The 20,699-nt window shown below is 47.7% G+C and overlaps 1 protein-coding gene across 1 annotated transcript in view; it reads right to left on the reverse strand.

Annotated features, from left to right (window-relative positions):
* ccdc33 (coiled-coil domain containing 33) overlaps positions 1–20,699 on the reverse strand; it is a 37,098-nt gene that overhangs the window by 3,814 nt on the left and 12,585 nt on the right. The window contains exons 3-6 of the mRNA XM_038984281.1: positions 19,840–20,035; positions 3,798–3,886; positions 3,557–3,688; positions 69–159 (exon numbers count right to left, since the gene is read on the reverse strand). Of these exons, the coding sequence (XP_038840209.1) occupies positions 69–159; positions 3,557–3,688; positions 3,798–3,886; positions 19,840–20,035 (508 nt within the window). The remainder of the gene's footprint in view (positions 1–68; positions 160–3,556; positions 3,689–3,797; positions 3,887–19,839; positions 20,036–20,699) is intronic.

Below are 20,699 nucleotides of genomic sequence, written 5' to 3' on the forward strand. Positions count from 1 at the left end.
CACTCCTGTCTCACCTGTTGGTTTCATCTTCATCATCATCTTCCTCTCTGAAAACAGTCCCGTCTCACCTGTTGGTTTCATCTTCACCATCCTCTCTGCATTGTCCTTGCTCTTCTCTGTCAGTGTGTTGTCCAGAAGCTTCTCCATCTTCTCAATGATCTGTAACAGGAGGATACAGGTTCATGTGATCAGATACAGAGGTGTTTTTTTAAACATTGTAGCAGACACTCTAATCCAGAGGGTCTTCAACTAAAATAGGGAAAGTAACCTCTATCACAGGGATTGCAGGTCAATAGAGATATCAGAGGGGACACTATGGTGAAGGAATAAGTCGTTTGGTGATCAGTAACCATAGACACTGAGTACACAAAACATTAGGAACACCTTCCTGATACTGAGTTCCACCCCCTCCCAGACCTCTATTCCAGCCCAGCAACGCCCTCCCAGACTTCTATTCCAGCCCAGCAACCCCCCCCCCCAGACTTCTATTCCAGCCAAGCAAACCCCCCCCCCCAGACTTCTATTCCAGCCCAGCAAACCCCCCCCCCCCCCCAGAGTTCTATTCCAGCCCAGCAAACCCCCCCCCCCCAGAGTTCTATTCCAGCCCAGCAAACCCCCCCCCCCCAGAGTTCTATTCCAGCCCAGCAAACCCCCCCCCCCCCCAGACTTCTATTCCAGCCCAGCAAACCCCCCCCCCCAGAGTTCTATTCCAGCCCAGCAAACCCCCCCCAGAGTTCTATTCCAGCCCAGCAACCCCCCCCCCCCCAGACTTCTATTCCAGCCCAGCAAACCCCCCCCCCAGACTTCTATTCCAGCCAAGCAAACCCCCCCCAGACTTCTATTCCAGCCCAGCAAACCCCCCCCCCCCCCAGAGTTCTATTCCAGCCCAGCAAACCCCCCAGCAGACTTCTATTCCAGCCCAGCAAACCCCCCCCCCCAGAGTTCTATTCCAGCCCAGCAACCCCCCCCCCCAGAGTTCTATTCCAGCCCAGCAACCCCCCCCCCAGACTTCTATTACAGCCCAGCAAACCCCCACCCCCCCAGACTTCTATTCCAGCCCAGCAACCCCCCCCCAGACTTCTATTCCAGCCCAGCAATAGTACATATTATTATCAGTTGATTATCAACTCATTCGGTTTAATAAGTTGAATCCGATGTGTTATTGCTGGGCTGGAACAGAACCCTGCACACCCAGCAGACCTCCAGCAGACCTGCTCGAATTGTAATACGTTTATTCTGTAATGGAGAAGAAGGTGTAGATTCACACGCAGAGCGCGGCAGGTGTTTATTTCGCAGAAGGCAGGAATTCTGGGAATTCCCAGGCAGGCAATGGTCATACACAGGTAGGTAAACAGGCCAGGTGAATCACAACTAGGACTGAAGGCTACAACTGGTTCTCACCAACGAGCTGGGCAAAGGCTTAGTAGAGTCGAAACGAACAATACCTCACAAAGGCACAAACAGAATGAACTGAACTCAATAAGGAGCTGATGAGACCAGGTTACTAACACAGGTGAAATCAATGAACAAAAATGAAAAGACATGAAAGTATGTGGACACCCCTTCAAATTAGTGGATTCGGGTATTTCAGCCACACCCGTTGCTGATAGGTGTATAAAAATTGAGCACACAGCCATGCAATCTCCATAGACAAACATTGGGTGTAGAATGGCCTTATTGAAGACCTCAGTGACTTTCAACGTCGCACCGTCATAGGATGCCACCTTTCCAACAAGTCAGTTCGTCAAATTTCTGTCCTGCTAGAGCTTCCCCGGTCAACTGTAAGTGCTGTTATTGTGAAGTGGAAACGTCTAGGAGCAACAACGGCTCAGACGTGAAGTGGTAGACCACACAAGCTCACAGAACGGGACCACCGAGTGATGAAACTCAAAAATTACATGGAAACTGGAGATGTTTTTACGTCACCGGTTGGAGGACAATCTGCAGAACACAGTCAGCTGCATTTTGATACGGAAAAAGAAACGCAAAACTGTTTTGTCAGTCACTCATCAACTATCACCTTGAAATCAATTGCATGAGAGGGGGAGATGAGTTTGCCCGTCCTGTTACAACAAACACAAATCAGAAACCATACGGAGTCTGGGAATAATGTGCACATCATTGGTTAGAGGATAATTTGTAGAAAACAGCTAGCTACATTTTGAATCAACGCTGTAAGTGTAACCTATCAGTGTTTGTTAATTGTTCATTTTCAACCTCTCCCTGACCGAGTCTGTAATACCTACATATTTCAAGCAGACCACCATAGTCCCTGTGCCCAAGGAAGCGAAGGTAACCTGCCTAAATGATTACCGTACCGTGGCACTCACGTCTGTAGCCATGAAGTGCTTTGAAAGGCTGGTCATGGCTCACATCAACAGCATCCTCCTGGACATCCTAGACCCACTCCAATTTGCATACCGCCCAAACAGATCCACAGATGATGCTATCTCAATTGCACTCCACACTGCCCTTTCTCACCTGGACAAAAGGAACACCTATGTGAGAATGCTGTTCATTGACTACAGCTCAGCGTTCAACACCATAGTGCCCACGGAGCTCATCTCTAAGCTAAGGACTCTGGGACTAAACAACTCCCTCTGCAACTGGATCCTGGACTTCCTGACGGGCCGCACCCAGGTGGTGAGAGTAGGCAACAACACGTCTGCCACGCTGATCCACACCCCTCAGGGGTGTGTGCTTAGTCCCCTCCTGTACTCCCTGTTCACCCACGACTGCATGGCCAAACACGACTCCAGCACCATCATTAAGTTTGCTGACGACACAACAGCGGTAGGCCTGATCACCGATCACGATGAGACAGCCTATAGGGAGAAGATCAGAGACCTGGCAGTGTGGTGCCAGGACAACAACCTCTCCCTCAATATTAGCAAGACTAAGGAGATTATCGTGGACTACAGGAAAAGGCGGGCCGAACAAGCCCCCATTAACATTGACATGGCTGTAGGGGAGCGGGTCGAGAGTTTCAAGTTCCTTGGTGTCCACATCACCAACGAACTATCATGGTCCAAACACACCAAGACAGTCGTGAAGAGGGCACGACAAAACCTTTTCCCCCTCAGGAGACTGAAAAGATTTGGTATGGGTCCTCAGATCCTCAAAAGGTTCTACAGCTGCACCATCGAGAGTCTCCTGACCGGTTGCATCAATTCCTGGTACGGCAACTGCTCGGCCTCTGACTGTAAGGCGCTACAGAGGGTAGTGCGAATGGCCCAGTACATCACTGTGGCCAAGCTTCCTGCCATCTAGGACCTATATAATAGGCGGTGTCAGAGGAAAGCCCATAAAATTGTCAGAGACTCCAGTCACCCTAGTTCTAGAATGTTCTCTCTGCTACCGCACGGCAAGCGGTACCGGAGCGCTAAGTCTAGGACCAAGAGGCTCCTCAACACCTTCTACCCCCAAGCCATAAGACCGATGAACTATTAATTAAATCGCCACCGGACAATTTACACTGACCCTTCCCTCCCTTTTGTACACTGCTGCAGACAGTCCTGTGGTATCGCTGTAGGGTCAGGGGTCAGGGGTTAGGTACCTTCTCCTGCTGTTTAACGGTGGTCTCCAGGCCTGCAGTCTTGGAGACAGTCCTGTGGTATCGCTGTAGGACGGTCTGTTGCTGCTGGTGAGCTCTCTGGAGACGCAGCAACTCCTTTTCACTGTCATTCTTCTGGAAGAGGAAGAGGATGTCAACATCAGAGCCATGAGCGTATCTTACATAAGGTGACAGCTGGACAAGTACAGAGTATAGAGTTGTGTGTGTCTGTGTGTCTGCTCACCCTGATCAGATCATTCTGTAGTTGATGTATCTTGTCTCTCTGAGCTGAAGCCTTGCTGCTCTCACTGGCCAGCTTAAACTTCAGAGAGGCTGGAGATACACACACAACACAATCTGTCAACAGACACACAACACAAACTGTCTACACACACAACACAATCTGTCAACAGACACACAACACAATCTGTCAACAGACACAACACAATCTGTCAACAGACACACAACACAATCTGTCAACAGACACACAACACAATCTGTCAACAGACACAACACAATCTGTCAACAGACACACAACACAATCTGTCAACACACAACACAATCTGTCAACAGACACACAATACAATCTGTCAACAGACACACAACACAATCTGTCAAAAGACACACAACACAATCTGTCAACAGATACACAACACAATCTGTCAACAGACAAACAACACAATCTGTCAACAGACAAACAACACAATCTGTCAGACAAACAACACAATCTGTCAACACACACCAAAACACAACATCCAGAACTGTGGCATTTTAAAGTGGCAACATGAAATCTGTACATCTACAGGAAGAACATAACACTTTTATTTACATTTTCTGACAAGCGAGCATTTACATGTGGTCATTTTCACATTTTCATAATTTCAGAGAATGTTTGGGAATGACGTACAGTAAAATTCCATAGCAATATAGAGTGGGAAAGCAGCCGTGCGTTTGGACAATTAATAGACACTGCAGTAAATAAAACCTAATAAAAACATATACGCAGACAGGTGAGCCAATCAGAGCTACCTATATGCTAATAAGACATTTGCCACACAGGCCTGCTATCATTGACTTTGAACTGGACTGTTTACTGTTTACTGTTTACAGGCAGTAGTAACAGCTTTTGACATTCTTGATCATAGTCTGCTGCTGGAAAAAACATATGTGTTATGGCTTTACACCCCCTGCTATAATGTGTTATGGCTTTACACCCCCTGCTATAATGTGTTATGGCTTTACACCCCCTGCTATAATGTGTTATGGCTTTACACCCCCTGCTATAATGTGTTATGGCTTTACACCCCCTGCTATAATGTGTTATGGCTTTACACCCCCTGCTATGATGTGTTATGGCTTTACACCCCCTGCTATAATGTGTTATGGCTTTACACCCCCTGCTATAATGTGTTATGGCTTTACACCCCCTGCTATAATGTGTTATGGCTTTACACCCCCTGCTATAATGTGTTATGGCTTTACACCCCCTGCTATAATGTGTTATGGCTTTACACCCCCTGCTATAATGTGTTATGGCTTTACACCCCCTGCTATAATGTGGATAAAGAGTTACCTGTCTAACAGAACACAGAGGGTGTTCTTTAATGGAAGCCTCTCCAACATAATCCAGTTAGAATCAGGAATTCCCCAGGGCAGCTGTCTAGGCCCCTTGCTTTTTAAATTTTTTACTAAAGACATGCCACTGACTTTGAGTAAAGCCAGTGTGTCTATGTATACGGATGACTCAACACTATACAGATCAGCTACTACAGAGACTGAAATGACTGCAACACTTAACAAAGAGCTGCAGTTAGTTTCAGAGTGGGTGGCAAGGAATAAGTTAGTCCTAAATATTTATAAAACTAAAAGCATTGTATTTGGAACAAAACACTCACTAAACCCTAAACCTCAACTAAATCTTGTAATAAATCATGTGGAAATTGAGCAAGTTGAGGAGACTAAACTGCTTGGAGTAACACTAGATTGTAAACTGTCATGGTCAAAACATATTGATGCAGTAGTAGCTAAGATGGGGAGAAGTCTGTCTATAATAAAGCGCTGCTCTGCCTTCTTAACAACACTATGAACAAGGCAGGTCCTACAGGCCCTAGTTTCTACCTTCTTAACAGCACTATCAACAAGGCAGGTCCTACAGGCCCTAGTTTCTACCTTCTTAACAACACTATCAACAAGGCAGGTCCTACAGGCCCTAGTTTCTACCTTCTTAACAACACTATCAACAAGGCAGGTCCTACAGGCCCTAGTCTCTACCTTCTTAACAACACTATCAACAAGGCAGGTCCTACAGGCCCTAGTTTCTACCTTCTTAACAACACTATCAACAAGGCAGGTCCTACAGGCCCTAGTCTCTACCTTCTTAACAACACTATCAACAAGGCAGGTCCTACAGGCCCTAGTTTCTACCTTCTTAACAACACTATCAACAAGGCAGGTCCTACAGACCCTAGTTTCTACCTTCTTAACAACACTATCAACAAGGCAGGTCCTACAGGCCCTAATATCTACCTTCTTAACAACACTATCAACATGGCAGGTCCCTCAGGCCCTAGTTTTGTCACACATGGACTACTGTTCAGTCGTGTGGTCAGGTGACACAAAGAGGAACTTAGGAAAATTACAATTGGCTCAGAACAGGGCAGCACGGCTGGTCCTTGGATGGACACAGAGAGCTAATATTAATAATATGCATGTCAATCTCTCCTGGCTCAAAGTGGAGGAGAGATTGACTTCATCACTACGTGTATTTGTGAGAGGTATTGACATGTTGAATGCACCGAGCTGTCTGTTTAAACTACTGACGCACAGCTCGGACACCCATGCATACCCCACAAGACATGTCACAAGAGCCCCAGGAACCCCAGGAAGAGTAGCTGCTGCCTTGGCAGGAACTAACGGGGATCCATAATAAACCCCAGGAAGAGTAGCTGCTGCCTTGGCAGGAACTAACGGGGATCCATAATAAACCCCAGGAAGAGTAGCTGCTGCCTTGACAGGAACTAACGGTGATCCATAATAAACCCCAGGAAGAGTAGCTGCTGCCTTGACAGGAACTAACGGTGATCCCTAATAAACACCAGGAAGAGTAGCTGCTGCCTTGACAGAAGCTAATGGTGATCCATAATAAACCCCAGGAAGAGTAGCTGCTGCCTTGGCAGGAACTAATGGGGATCCATAATAAACCCCAGGAAGAGTAGCTGCTGCCTTGGCAACAGGAACTAATGAGGATCCATAATAAACCCCAGGAAGAGTAGCTGCTGCTTTGGCAACAGGAACTAATGAGGATCCATAATAAACCCCAGGAAGAGTAGCTGCTGCCTTGGCAACAGGAACTAATTAGGATCCATAATAAACCCCAGGAAGAGTAGCTGCTGCTTTGGCAGGAACTAATGGGGATCCATAATAAACCCCAGGAAGAGTAGCTGCTGCCTTGGCAACAGGAACTAATGAGGATCCATAATAAACCCCAGGAGGAGTAGCTGCTGCCTTGGCAACAGGAACTAATGAGGATCCATAATAAACCCCAGGAAGAGTAGCTGCTGCCTTGGCAGGAACTAACGGGGATCCATAATAAACCCCAGGAAGAGTAGCTGCTGCCTTGGCAGGAACTAATGGGGATCCATAATAAACCCCAGGAAGAGAAGCTGCTGCCTTGGCAGGAACTAACGGGGATCCATAATAAACCCCAGGAAGAGTAGCTGCTGCCTTGGCAGGAACTAATGGGGATCCATAATAAACCCCAGGAAGAGTAGCTGCTGCCTTGGCAGGAACTAATGGGGATCCATAATAAACCCCAGGAAGAGTAGCTGCTGCCTTGACAGGAACTAATGGTGATCCATAATAAACCCCAGGAAGAGAAGATGTTGCCTTGGCAGGAACTAATGGGGATCCCTAATAAACACCAGGAAGAGTAGCTGCTGCCTTGACAGAAGCTAATGGTGATCCATAATAAACCCCAGGAAGAGTAGCTGCTGCCTTGGCAGGAACTAATGGGGATCCATAATAAACCCCAGGAAGAGTAGCTGCTGCCTTGGCAGGAACTAATGGGGATCCATAATAAACCCCAGGAAGAGTACCTGCTGCCTTGGCAGGAACTAATGGGGATCCATAATAAACTCCAGGAAGAGTAGCTGCTGCCTTGGCAGGAACTAATGGGGATCCATAATAAACCCCAGGAAGAGAAGCTGCTGCCTTGGCAGGAACTAATGGGGATCCATAATAAACCCCAGGAAGAGTAGCTGCTGCCTTGACAGGAACTAATGGTGATCCATAATAAACCCCAGGAAGAGAAGCTGTTGCCTTGGCAGGAACTAATGGGGATAACTAATAAACACCAGGAAGAGTAGCTGCTGCCTTGACAGAAGCTAATGGTGATCCATAATAAACCCCAGGAAGAGTAGCTGCTGCCTTGGCAGGAACTAATGGGGATCCATAATAAACCCCAGGAAGAGTAGCTGCTGCCTTGGCAGGAACTAATGGGGATCCATAATAAACCCCAGGAAGAGTAGCTGCTGCCTTGGAAGGAACTAATGGGGATCCATAATAAACCCCAGGAAGAGTAGCTGCTGCCTTGACAGGAACTAATGAGGATCCATAATAAACCCCAGGAAGAGTAGCTGCTGCCTTGGCAGGAACTAAAGGTGATCCATAATAAACCACAGGAAGAGTATCTGTTGCCTTGGCAGGAACTAATGGGGATCCATAATAAACCCCAGGAAGAGTAGCTGCTGCCTTGGAAGGAACTAATGGGGATCCATAATAAACCCCAGGAAGAGTAGCTGCTGCCTTGGCAGGAACTAATGGGGATCCATAATAAACCCAAGGAAGAGTAGCTGCTGCCTTGGCAACAGGAACTAATGGGGATCCGTAATAAACCCCAGGAAGAGTAGCTGCTGCCTTGGCAGGAACTAATGGGGATCCATAATAAACCCCAGGAAGAGTAGCTGCTGCCTTGGCAACAGGAACTAATGAGGATCCATAATAAACCCCAGGAAGAGTAGCTGCTGCTTTGGCAACAGGAACTAATGAGGATCCATAATAAAACCCAGGAAGAGTAGCTGCTGCCTTGGCAACAGGAACTAATGAGGATCCATAATAAACCCCAGGAGGAGTAGCTGCTGCCTTGGCAACAGGAACTAATGGGGATCCATAATAAACCCCAGGAAGAGAAGCTGCTGCCTTGGCAGGAACTAACGGGGATCCATAATAAACCCCAGGAAGAGTAGCTGCTGCCTTGGCAGGAACTAATGGGGATCCATAATAAACCCCAGGAAGAGTAGCTGCTGCCTTGGCAGGAACTAATGGGGATCCATAATAAACCCCAGGAAGAGTAGCTGCTGCCTTGGCAGGAACTAATGGTGATCCATAATAAACCCCAGGAAGAGAAGCTGTTGCCTTGGCAGGAACTAATGGGGATCCATAATAAACCCCAGGAAGAGAAGCTGCTGCCTTGGCAGGAACTAACGGGGATCCATAATAAACCCCAGGAAGAGTAGCTGCTGCCTTGGCAGGAACTAATGGGGATCCATAATAAACCCCAGGAAGAGTAGCTGCTGCCTTGGCAGGAACTAATGGGGATCCATAATAAACCCCAGGAGGAGTAGCTGCTGCCTTGGCAGGAACTAATGGTGATCCATAATAAACCCCAGGAAGAGTAGCTGTTGCCTTGGCAGGAACTAATGGGGATCCATAATAAATCCCAGGAAGAGTAGCTGCTGCCTTGGCAGGAACTAATGGGGATCCATAATAAACCCCAGGAAGAGTAGCTGCTGCCTTGGCAGGAACTAATGGGGATCCATAATAAACCCCAGGAAGAGTAGCTGCTGCCTTGGCAACAGGAACTAATGAGGATCCATAATAAACCCCAGGAAGAGTAGCTGCTGCCTTGGAAGGAAATAATGGGGATCCATAATAAACCCCAGGAAGAGTAGCTGCTGCCTTGACAGGAACTAATGAGGATCCATAATAAACCCCAGGAAGAGTAGCTGCTGCCTTGGCAGGAACTAATGGGGATCCATAATAAACCCCAGGAAGAGTAGCTGCTGCCTTGGCAGGAACTAATGGGGATCCATGATAAACCCCAGGAAGAGTAGCTGCTGCCTTGACAGGAACTAATGAGGATCCATAATAAACCCCAGGAAGAGTAGCTGCTGCCTTGGCAGGAACTAATGGGGATCCATAATAAACCCCAGGAAGAGTAGCTGCTGCCTTGGCAGGAACTAATGGGGATCCATAATAAACCCCAGGAAGAGTAGCTGCTGCCTTTAGGAACTAATGGGGATCCATAATAAACCCCAGGAAGAGTAGCTGCTGCCTTGGCAACAGGAACTAATGAGGATCCATAATAAACCCCAGGAAGAGTAGCTGCTGCCTTGGCAACAGGAACTAATGAGGATCCATAATAAACCCCAGGAAGAGTAGCTACTGCCTTGGCAGGAACTAATGGGGATCCATAATAAACCCCAGGAAGAGTAGCCGCTGCCTTGGCAGGAACTAATGGGGATCCATAATAAACCCCAGGAAGAGTAGCTGCTGCCTTAGCAACAGGAACTAATGAGGATCCATAATAAACCCCAGGAAGAGTAGCTGCTGCCTTGGCAGGAACTAATGGGGATCCATAATAAACCCCAGGAAGAGTAGCTGCTGCCTTGGCAACAGGAACTAATGAGGATCCATAATAAACCCCAGGAAGAGTAGCTGCTGCCTTGGCAACAGGAACTAATGAGGATCCATAATAAAACCCAGGAAGTGTAGCTGCTGCCTTGGCAACAGGAACTAATGAGGATCCATAATAAACCCCAGGAGGAGTAGCTGCTGCCTTGGCAACAGGAACTAATGAGGATCCATAATAAACCCCAGGAAGAGTAGCTGCTGCCTTGGCAGGAACTAATGGGGTTCCATAATAAACACCAGGAAGAGTAGCTGCTGCCTTGGCAACAGGAACTAACGGGGATCCATAATAAACCCCAGGAAGAGTAGCTGCTGCCTTGGCAGGAACTAATGGGGATCCATAATAAACCCCAGGAAGAGAAGCTGCTTCCTTGGCAGGAACTAACGGGGATCCATAATAAACCCCAGGAAGAGTAGCTGCTGCCTTGGCAACAGGAACTAATGAGGATCCATAATAAAACCCAGGAAGAGTAGCTGCTGCCTTGGCAGGAACTAAGGGGGATCCATAATAAACCCCAGGAAGAGTAGCTGCTGCCTTGGCAGGAACTAATGGGGATCCATAATAAACCCCAGGAAGAGTAGCTGCTGCCTTGGCAACAGGAACTAATGAGGATCCATAATAAACCCCAGGAAGCGTAGCTGCTGCCTTGGCAACAGGAACTAATTAGGATCCATAATAAACCCCAGGAAGAGTAGCTGCTGCCTTGGCAGGAACTAATGGGGATCCATAATAAACCCCAGGAAGAGTAGCTGCTGCCTTGGCAACAGGAACTAATGAGGATCCATAATAAACCCAGGGAAAAGTAGCTGCTGCCTTGGCAACAGGAACTAATTAGGATACATAATAAACCCCAGGAAGAGTAGCTGCTGCCTTGGCAGGAACTAATGGGGATCCATAATAAACCCCAGGAAGAGTAGCTGCTGCCTTGGCAGGAACTAACGGGGATCCATAATAAACCCCAGGAAGAGTAGCTGCTGCCTTGGCAGGAACTAACGGGGATCCATAATAAACTCCAGGAAGAGTAGCTGCTGCCTTGACAGGAACTAATGGTGATCCATAATAAACCACAGGAAGAGTAGCTGCTGCCTTGACAGGAACTAATGGTGATCCATAATAAACCCCAGGAAGAGTAGCTGTTGCCTTGGCAGGAACTAATGGGGATCCATAATAAACCCCAGGAAGAGTAACTGCTGCCTTGGCAGAACTAATGGGGATCCATAATAAACCCCAGGAAGAGTAGCTGCTGCTTTGACAGGAACTAATGGGGATCCATAATAAACCCCAGGAAGAGTAGCTGCTGCCTTGACAGGAACTAATGGGGATCCATAATAAACCCCAGGAAGAGTAGCTGCTGCCTTGACAGGAACTAATGGTGATCCATAATAAACCGCAGGAAGAGTAGCTGTTGCCTTGGCAGGAACTCATGGGGATCCATAATAAACCCCAGGAAGAGTAGCTGCTGCCTTGGCAACAGGAACTAATGAGGATCCATAATAAACCCCAGGAGGAGTAGCTGCTGCCTTGGCAACAGGAACTAATGAGGATCCATAATAAACCCCAGGAAGAGTAGCTGCTGCCTTGGCAACAGGAACTAATGAGGATCTATAATAAACCCCAGGAAGAGTAGCTGCTGCCTTGGCAACAGGAACTAATGAGGATCCATAATAAACCCCAGGAAGAGTAGATGCTGCCTTGGCAGGAACTAATGGGGATCCATAATAAACCCCAGGAAGAGTAGCTGCTGCCTTGGCAACAGGAACTAATGAGGATCCATAATAAACCCCAGGAAGAGTAGCTGCTGCCTTGGAAGGAAATAATGGGGATCCATAATAAACCCCAGAAAGAGTAGCTGCTGCCTTGACAGGAACTAATGAGGATCCATAATAAACCCCAGGAAGAGTAGCTGCTGCCTTGGCAGGAACTAATGGGGATCCATAATAAACCCCAGGAAGAGTAGCCGCTGCCTTGGCAGGAACTAATGGGGATCCATAATAAACCCCAGGAAGAGTAGCTGCTGCCTTGGCAACAGGAACTAATGAGGATCCATAATAAACCCCAGGAAGAGTAGCTGCTGCCTTGGCAACAGGAACTAATGAGGATCCATAATAAACCCCAGGAAGAGTAGCTGCTGCCTTGGCAGGAACTAATGGGGATCCATAATAAACCCCAGGAAGAGTAGCTGCTGCCTTGGCAACAGGAACTAATGAGGATCCATAATAAACCCCAGGAAGAGTAGCTGCTGCCTTGGCAACAGGAACTAATGAGGATCCATAATAAACCCCAGGAAGAGTAGCTGCTGCCTTGGCAGGAACTAATGGGGATCCATAATAAACCCCAGGAAGAGTAGCCGCTGCCTTGGCAGGAACTAATGGGGATCCATAATAAACCCCAGGAAGAGTAGCTGCTGCCTTGGCAACAGGAACTAATGAGGATCCATAATAAACCCCAGGAAGAGTAGCTGCTGCCTTGGCAGGAACTAATGGGGATCCATAATAAACCCCAGGAAGAGTAGCTGCTGCCTTGGCAACAGGAACTAATGAGGATCCATAATAAACCCCAGGAAGAGTAGCTGCTGCCTTGGCAACAGGAACTAATGAGGATCCATAATAAAACCCAGGAAGTGTAGCTGCTGCCTTGGCAACAGGAACTAATGAGGATCCATAATAAACCCCAGGAGGAGTAGCTGCTGCCTTGGCAACAGGAACTAATGAGGATCCATAATAAACCCCAGGAAGAGTAGCTGCTGCCTTGGCAGGAACTAATGGGGTTCCATAATAAACACCAGGAAGAGTAGCTGCTGCCTTGGCAACAGGAACTAACGGGGATCCATAATAAACCCCAGGAAGAGTAGCTGCTGCCTTGGCAGGAACTAATGGGGATCCATAATAAACCCCAGGAAGAGAAGCTGCTTCCTTGGCAGGAACTAACGGGGATCCATAATAAACCCCAGGAAGAGTAGCTGCTGCCTTGACAGAAACTAATGGTGATCCATAATAAACCCCAGGAAGAGTAGCTGCTGCCTTGGCAACAGGAACTAATGAGGATCCATAATAAAACCCAGGAAGAGTAGCTGCTGCCTTGGCAGGAACTAATGGGGATCCATAATAAACCCCAGGAAGAGTAGCTGCTGCCTTGGCAGGAACTAATGGGGATCCATAATAAACCCCAGGAAGAGTAGCTGCTGCCTTGGCAACAGGAACTAATGAGGATCCATAATAAACCCCAGGAAGCGTAGCTGCTGCCTTGGCAACAGGAACTAATTAGGATCCATAATAAACCCCAGGAAGAGTAGCTGCTGCCTTGGCAGGAACTAATGGGGATCCATAATAAACCCCAGGAAGAGTAGCTGCTGCCTTGGCAACAGGAACTAATGAGGATCCATAATAAACCCAGGGAAAAGTAGCTGCTGCCTTGGCAACAGGAACTAATTAGGATCCATAATAAACCCCAGGAAGAGTAGCTGCTGCCTTGGCAGGAACTAATGGGGATCCATAATAAACCCCAGGAAGAGTAGCTGCTGCCTTGGCAGGAACTAACGGGGATCCATAATAAACCCCAGGAAGAGTAGCTGCTGCCTTGGCAGGAACTAACGGGGATCCATAATAAACTCCAGGAAGAGTAGCTGCTGCCTTGACAGGAACTAATGGTGATCCATAATAAACCCCAGGAAGAGTAGCTGCTGCCTTGACAGGAACTAATGGTGATCCATAATAAACCCCAGGAAGAGTAGCTGTTGCCTTGGCAGGAACTAATGGGGATCCATAATAAACCCCAGGAAGAGTAACTGCTGCCTTGGCAGAACTAATGGGGATCCATAATAAACCCCAGGAAGAGTAGCTGCTGCTTTGACAGGAACTAATGGGGATCCATAATAAACCCCAGGAAGAGTAGCTGCTGCCTTGACAGGAACTAATGGGGATCCATAATAAACCCCAGGAAGAGTAGCTGCTGCCTTGACAGGAACTAATGGTGATCCATAATAAACCGCAGGAAGAGTAGCTGTTGCCTTGGCAGGAACTCATGGGGATCCATAATAAACCCCAGGAAGAGTAGCTGCTGCCTTGGCAACAGGAACTAATGAGGATCCATAATAAACCCCAGGAAGAGTAGCTGCTGCCTTGGCAACAGGAACTAATGAGGATCCATAATAAACCCCAGGAAGAGTAGCTGCTGCCTTGGCAGGAACTAATGGGGATCCATAATAAACCCCAGGAAGAGTAGCTGCTGCCTTGGCAGGAACTAATGGGGATCCATAATAAACCCCAGGAAGAGTAGCTGCTGCCTTGGCAACAGGAACTAAAGAGGATCCATAATAAACCCCAGGAAGAGTAGCTGCTGCCTTGGCAACAGGAACTAATGAGGATCCATAATAAACCCCAGGAAGAGTAGCTGCTGCCTTGGCAACAGGAACTAATGAGGATCCATAATAAACCCCAGGAGGAGTAGCTGCTGCCTTGGCAACAGGAACTAATGAGGATCCATAATAAACCACAGGAAGAGTAGCTGCTGCCTTGGCAGGAACTAATAGGGATCCATAATAAACCCCAGGAAGAGTAGCTGCTGCCTTGGCAACAGGAACTAATGAGGATCCATAATAAACCCCAGGAGGAGTAGCTGCTGCCTTGGCAACAGGAACTAATGAGGATCCATAATAAACCCCAGGAAGAGTAGCTGCTGCCTTGGCAACAGGAACTAATGAGGATCCATAATAAACCCCAGGAAGAGTAGCTGCTGCCTTGGCAACAGGAACTAATGAGGTTCCATAATAAACCCGAGGAAGAGTAGATGCTGCCTTGGCAGGAACTAATGGGGATCCATAATAAACCCCAGGAAGAGTAGCTGCTGCCTTGGCAACAGGAACTAATGAGGATCCATAATAAACCCCAGGAATAGTAGATGCTGCCTTGGCAGGAACTAATGGGGATCCATAATAAACCCCAGGAAGAGTAGCTGCTGCCTTGGCAAGAACTAATGGGGATCCATAATAAACCCCAGGAAGAGTAGCTGCTGCCTTGGCAGAAACTAATGGGGATCCATAATAAACCCCAGGAAGAGTAACTGCTGGAGATCCATAATAAACCCCAGGAAGAGTAGCTGCTGCCTTGACAGGAACTAATGGTGATCCATAATAAACCCCAGGAAGAGTAGCTGCTGCCTTGGCAGAAACTAATGGGGATCCATAATAAACCCCAGGAAGAGTAACTGCTGGGGATCCATAATAAACCCCAGGAAGAGTAGCTGCTGCCTTGACAGGAACTAATGGTGATCCATAATAAACCCCAGGAAGAGTAGCTGCTGCCTTGGCAGGAACTAATGGGGATCCATAATAAACCCCAGGAAGAGTAGCTGCTGCCTTGGCAACAGGAACTAATGAGGATCCATAATAAACCCAGGGAAAAGTAGCTGCTGCCTTGGCAACAGGAACTAATTAGGATCCATAATAAACCCCAGGAAGAGTAGCTGCTGCCTTGGCAGGAACTAACGGGGATCCATAATAAACTCCAGGAAGAGTAGCTGCTGCCTTGACAGGAACTAATGGTGATCCATAATAAACCCCAGGAAGAGTAGCTGCTGCCTTGACAGGAACTAATGGTGATCCATAATAAACCCCAGGAAGAGTAGCTGTTGCCTTGGCAGGAACTAATGGGGATCCATAATAAACCCCAGGAAGAGTAACTGCTGCCTTGGCAGAACTAATGGGGATCCATAATAAACCCCAGGAAGAGTAGCTGCTGCTTTGACAGGAACTAATGGGGATCCATAATAAACCCCAGGAAGAGTAGCTGCTGCCTTGACAGGAACTAATGGGGATCCATAATAAACCCCAGGAAGAGTAGCTGCTGCCTTGACAGGAACTAATGGTGATCCATAATAAACCGCAGGAAGAGTAGCTGTTGCCTTGGCAGGAACTCATGGGGATCCATAATAAACCCCAGGAAGAGTAGCTGCTGCCTTGGCAACAGGAACTAATGAGGATCCATAATAAACCCCAGGAAGAGTAGCTGCTGCCTTGGCAACAGGAACTAATGAGGATCCATAATAAACCCCAGGAAGAGTAGCTGCTGCCTTGGCAGGAACTAATGGGGATCCATAATAAACCCCAGGAAGAGTAGCTGCTGCCTTGGCAGGAACTAATGGGGATCCATAATAAACCCCAGGAAGAGTAGCTGCTGCCTTGGCAACAGGAACTAAAGAGGATCCATAATAAACCCCAGGAAGAGTAGCTGCTGCCTTGGCAACAGGAACTAATGAGGATCCATAATAAACCCCAGGAAGAGTAGCTGCTGCCTTGGCAACAGGAACTAATGAGGATCCATAATAAACCCCAGGAGGAGTAGCTGCTGCCTTGGCAACAGGAACTAATGAGGATCCATAATAAACCACAGGAAGAGTAGCTGCTGCCTTGGCAGGAACTAATAGGGATCCATAATAAACCCCAGGAAGAGTAGCTGCTGCCTTGGCAACAGGAACTAATGAGGATCCATAATAAACCCCAGGAGGAGTAGCTGCTGCCTTGGCAACAGGAACTAATGAGGATCCATAATAAACCCCAGGAAGAGTAGCTGCTGCCTTGGCAACAGGAACTAATGAGGATCCATAATAAACCCCAGGAAGAGTAGCTGCTGCCTTGGCAACAGGAACTAATGAGGATCCATAATAAACCCCAGGAAGAGTAGATGCTGCCTTGGCAGGAACTAATGGGGATCCATAATAAACCCCAGGAAGAGTAGCTGCTGCCTTGGCAACAGGAACTAATGAGGATCCATAATAAACCCCAGGAAGAGTAGATGCTGCCTTGGCAGGAACTAATGGGGATCCATAATAAACCCCAGGAAGAGTAGCTGCTGCCTTGGCAACAGGAACTAATGAGGATCCATAATAAACCCCAGGAGGAGTAGCTGCTGCCTTGGCAAGAACTAATGGGGATCCATAATAAACCCCAGGAAGAGTAGCTGCTGCCTTGGCAACAGGAACTAATGAGGATCCATAATAAACCCCAGGAGGAGTAGCTGCTGTCTTGGCAACAGGAACTAATGAGGATCCATAATAAACCCCCGGAGGAGTAGTTGCTGCCTTGGCAACAGGAACTAATGAGGATCCATAATAAACCCCAGGAAGAGTAGCTGCTGCTTTGGCAACAGGAACTAATGAGGATCCATAATAAACCCCAGGAGGAGTAGCTGCTGTCTTGGCAACAGGAACTAATGAGGATCCATAATAAACCCCCGGAGGAGTAGTTGCTGCCTTGGCAACAGGAACTAATGAGGATCCATAATAAACCCCAGGAGGAGTAGCTGCTGCCTTGGCAACAGGAACTAATGAGGATCCATAATAAACCCCAGGAAGAGTAGCTGCTGCCTTGGCAACAGGAACTAATGGGGATCCATAATAAACCCCAGGAAGAGTAGCTGCTGCCAGTATTGATCAAACCACTATGACAAGGTGGGATGTCTTTCCCTACATGCACATCAACAACAACAAGACCAACAACTAATGCTAGCCAGAGCTAGATTACCTAAAATCTATATAGGGAACATTAGATAAACCCTCTCAATCGTTTTCAGCTTGTTGGCCATCACCATTGAATCAAATCAAAGTTTATTTGTCACGTGCGCTGAATACAACAGGTGTAGTAGACCTCACAGTGAAATGCTGAATACAACAGGTGTAGTAGACCTCACAGTGAACTGATAAATGATGGGGAATAGTAGACCTCACAGTGAACTGATAAATGATGGTGAATAGTAGACCTCACAGTGAACTGATAAATGATGGGGAATAGTAGCCCTCACAGTGAACTGATAAATGATGGTGAATAGTAGCCCTCACAGTGAACTGATAAATGATGGTGAATAGTAGCCCTCACAGTGAACTGATAAATGATGGTGAATAGTAGCCCTCACAGTGAACTGATAAATGATGGTGAATAGTAGCCCTCACAGTGAACTGATAAATGATGGTGAATAGTAGACCTCACAGTGAACTGATAAATGATGGTGAATAGTAGACCTCACAGTGAACTGATAAATGATGGGGAATATTAGACCTCACAGTGAACTGATAAATGATGGTGAATAGTAGACCTCACAGTGAACTGATAAATGATGGTGAATAGTAGACCTCACAGTGAACTGATAAATGATGGTGAATAGTAGCCCTCACAGTGAACTGATAAATGATGGGGAATAGTAGCCCTCACAGTGAACTGATAAATGATGGTGAATAGTAGACCTCACAGTGAACTGATAAATGATGGTGAATAGTAGACCTCACAGTGAACTGATAAATGATGGTGAATAGTAGACCTCACAGTGAACTGATAAATGATGGTGAATAGTAGACCTCACAGTGAACTGATAAATGATGGTGAATAGTAGCCTACTCGTCATTCTGCAGCTATAGATATTATGATTGTCTGCTTGTTTCATATCTGCAAAGTAGTTAAAACGTTGTCAGTTCCACAACATTCAAAAGGAGTTTCTGCTGAGTCCCTGTCAGAGTGGAACAACAGGACATCTCCAAAGCTGCTGTTTGATCTAAAGTAGCACTATCGATATTCAAAGGCTTCCTAAAGCCGGGACAGATTTCATCAAATGTCAAGACTGAGAAGCACATTACAAAAATACTGAATAAATCCTTATTATTGAAGCACACTGACTGACTGCTACACAAACTACTTCCCTATGTATGGGCACAAATGTAGTGCACTATATAGGGAATAGGGTGCCATAGGGCCCTGGTCTAAAGTAGTGCACTATATAGGGAATAGGGCTCTGGTCTAAAGTAGTGCACTATATAGGGAATAGGGTGTCATTTGGGACAGAAGGGAATAGAACTGGTGTGTGTGCTTTGATGGCCTCAGACGGTCTTTTGAAGCATTCCTCTGTGAAGCGTGTGCGTGTGTGTGTGTGTGTGTGTGTGTGTGGTGTGTGTGTGTGTGTGTGTGTGTGCGTGCGTGCGTGCGTGCGTGCGTGCGTGCGTGCGTGCGTGCGTGCGTGCGTGCTGCGTGCGTGTGTGTGTGAGAGGCCTTCCAGTCAGTCGTCCTTTAGTGAGGGTTACAGACTGTCCTTCAGATGATAAGCACAGCGGCTCGCCATCCCTTATCGAAACCCAGGCCTAGACGTGTGCGTGTGCGTGTGTGTGTGTGTGCGTGGCGTGCGTGGCGTGTGCGTGGTGTGTGTGTGGTGTGTGTGTGTGTGTGTGTGTGTGTGTGTGTGTGTGTGTGAGTGCACGCCCATGGCCTCAGTGAGCTTATCAGAGCCCTGACAGGGTAATGAGGATTAGCAACAACAGACAGACCCACAGAGGATCAGTTTACCTCACAACTTCACGACAAATTAAACTTTACAACTTCTCAAGAAATAAACCTATCTGCTGCCATAACAACCAGAAGTTATTGAGACTGTTAGCTGGAAAGTAAACGTTCTTGGCACTCGCATAAATAATAAGAAATGGGACCATTTCCTCTACATTGGGACCAGTTGCTGGACTGAACAGGGTGGAAAGACTATATCGAAGTGCAGAGGGAAGTTGGGGTCAGCGTGATAGTGTGATGCTCGTATGTTTACATAGTATTATTACGTAATAAAGGGTTTACCTATCCGGTCAGCGATCTCTGCCTTGGTCATGACGCCTACATCAATGTCGTCCAGTAGGTGGCGTCCTAGGTCCTGGTGCAGCGTGAGGTCACTGCGGAGTTGGCTGTTGTCCGTCCCCAAGGTTACCACCTGGGTCCTCAGGGCTATGATGTCATCCGCCATCTTACGCATCGCTGTCCGGTAGTTCTCCACTTCCTAGGTGACAGAGAAAGGTAGGACAGACAGACCGGTAGTAACGGAGAGGTTTAGGAACAGTGATGGGGGCAGAGAAACAGAAGGGGGGGGGAGAGAAGAGGGGGGGACAGAGAAACAGGAAGGGGGGGGGACAGAGAAAAGGAAGGGGGGGGGGAGAGAAACAGGAAGGGGGGGGACAGAGAAACAGGAAGGGGGGGCAAGAAAACAGGAAGGGGGGGACAGAGAAAAAGGAAGGGGGGGGGGAACAGAGAAAAAAGGAAGGGGGGGGGAAGAGAAACAGGAAGGGGGGGGGGACAGAGAAAAAGAAGGGGGGGACAAGAGAAAAAGAAGGGGGGGAAAGAGAAACAGGAAGGGGGGGGGAAAGAGAAAAAGGAAGGGGGGGGACAGAGAAACAGGAAAGGGGGGACAGCGAAAGGAGGGGGGGGACAAGAAAAAGGAAGGGGGGGAAGCGAAAAGGAGCAGGGGGGGGACAGAGAACAGGAAGGGGGGGGACAGAAAGGAAGGGGGACAGCAAAACAGGAAGGGGGGGGGACAGAGAAACAGGAAGCGGGGGACAGCAAAACAGGAAGGGGGGGGAAAGCGAAACAGGAAGGGGGGAACAGAGAAACAGGAAGGGGGAACAGCGAAAAAGGAAGGGGAAAAAGAGAAAAAGGAAGGGGGGGTA

Source organism: Salvelinus namaycush, unplaced genomic scaffold, assembly GCF_016432855.1.
Source record: "Salvelinus namaycush isolate Seneca unplaced genomic scaffold, SaNama_1.0 Scaffold226, whole genome shotgun sequence".
NCBI lineage: Eukaryota > Metazoa > Chordata > Actinopteri > Salmoniformes > Salmonidae > Salvelinus > Salvelinus namaycush.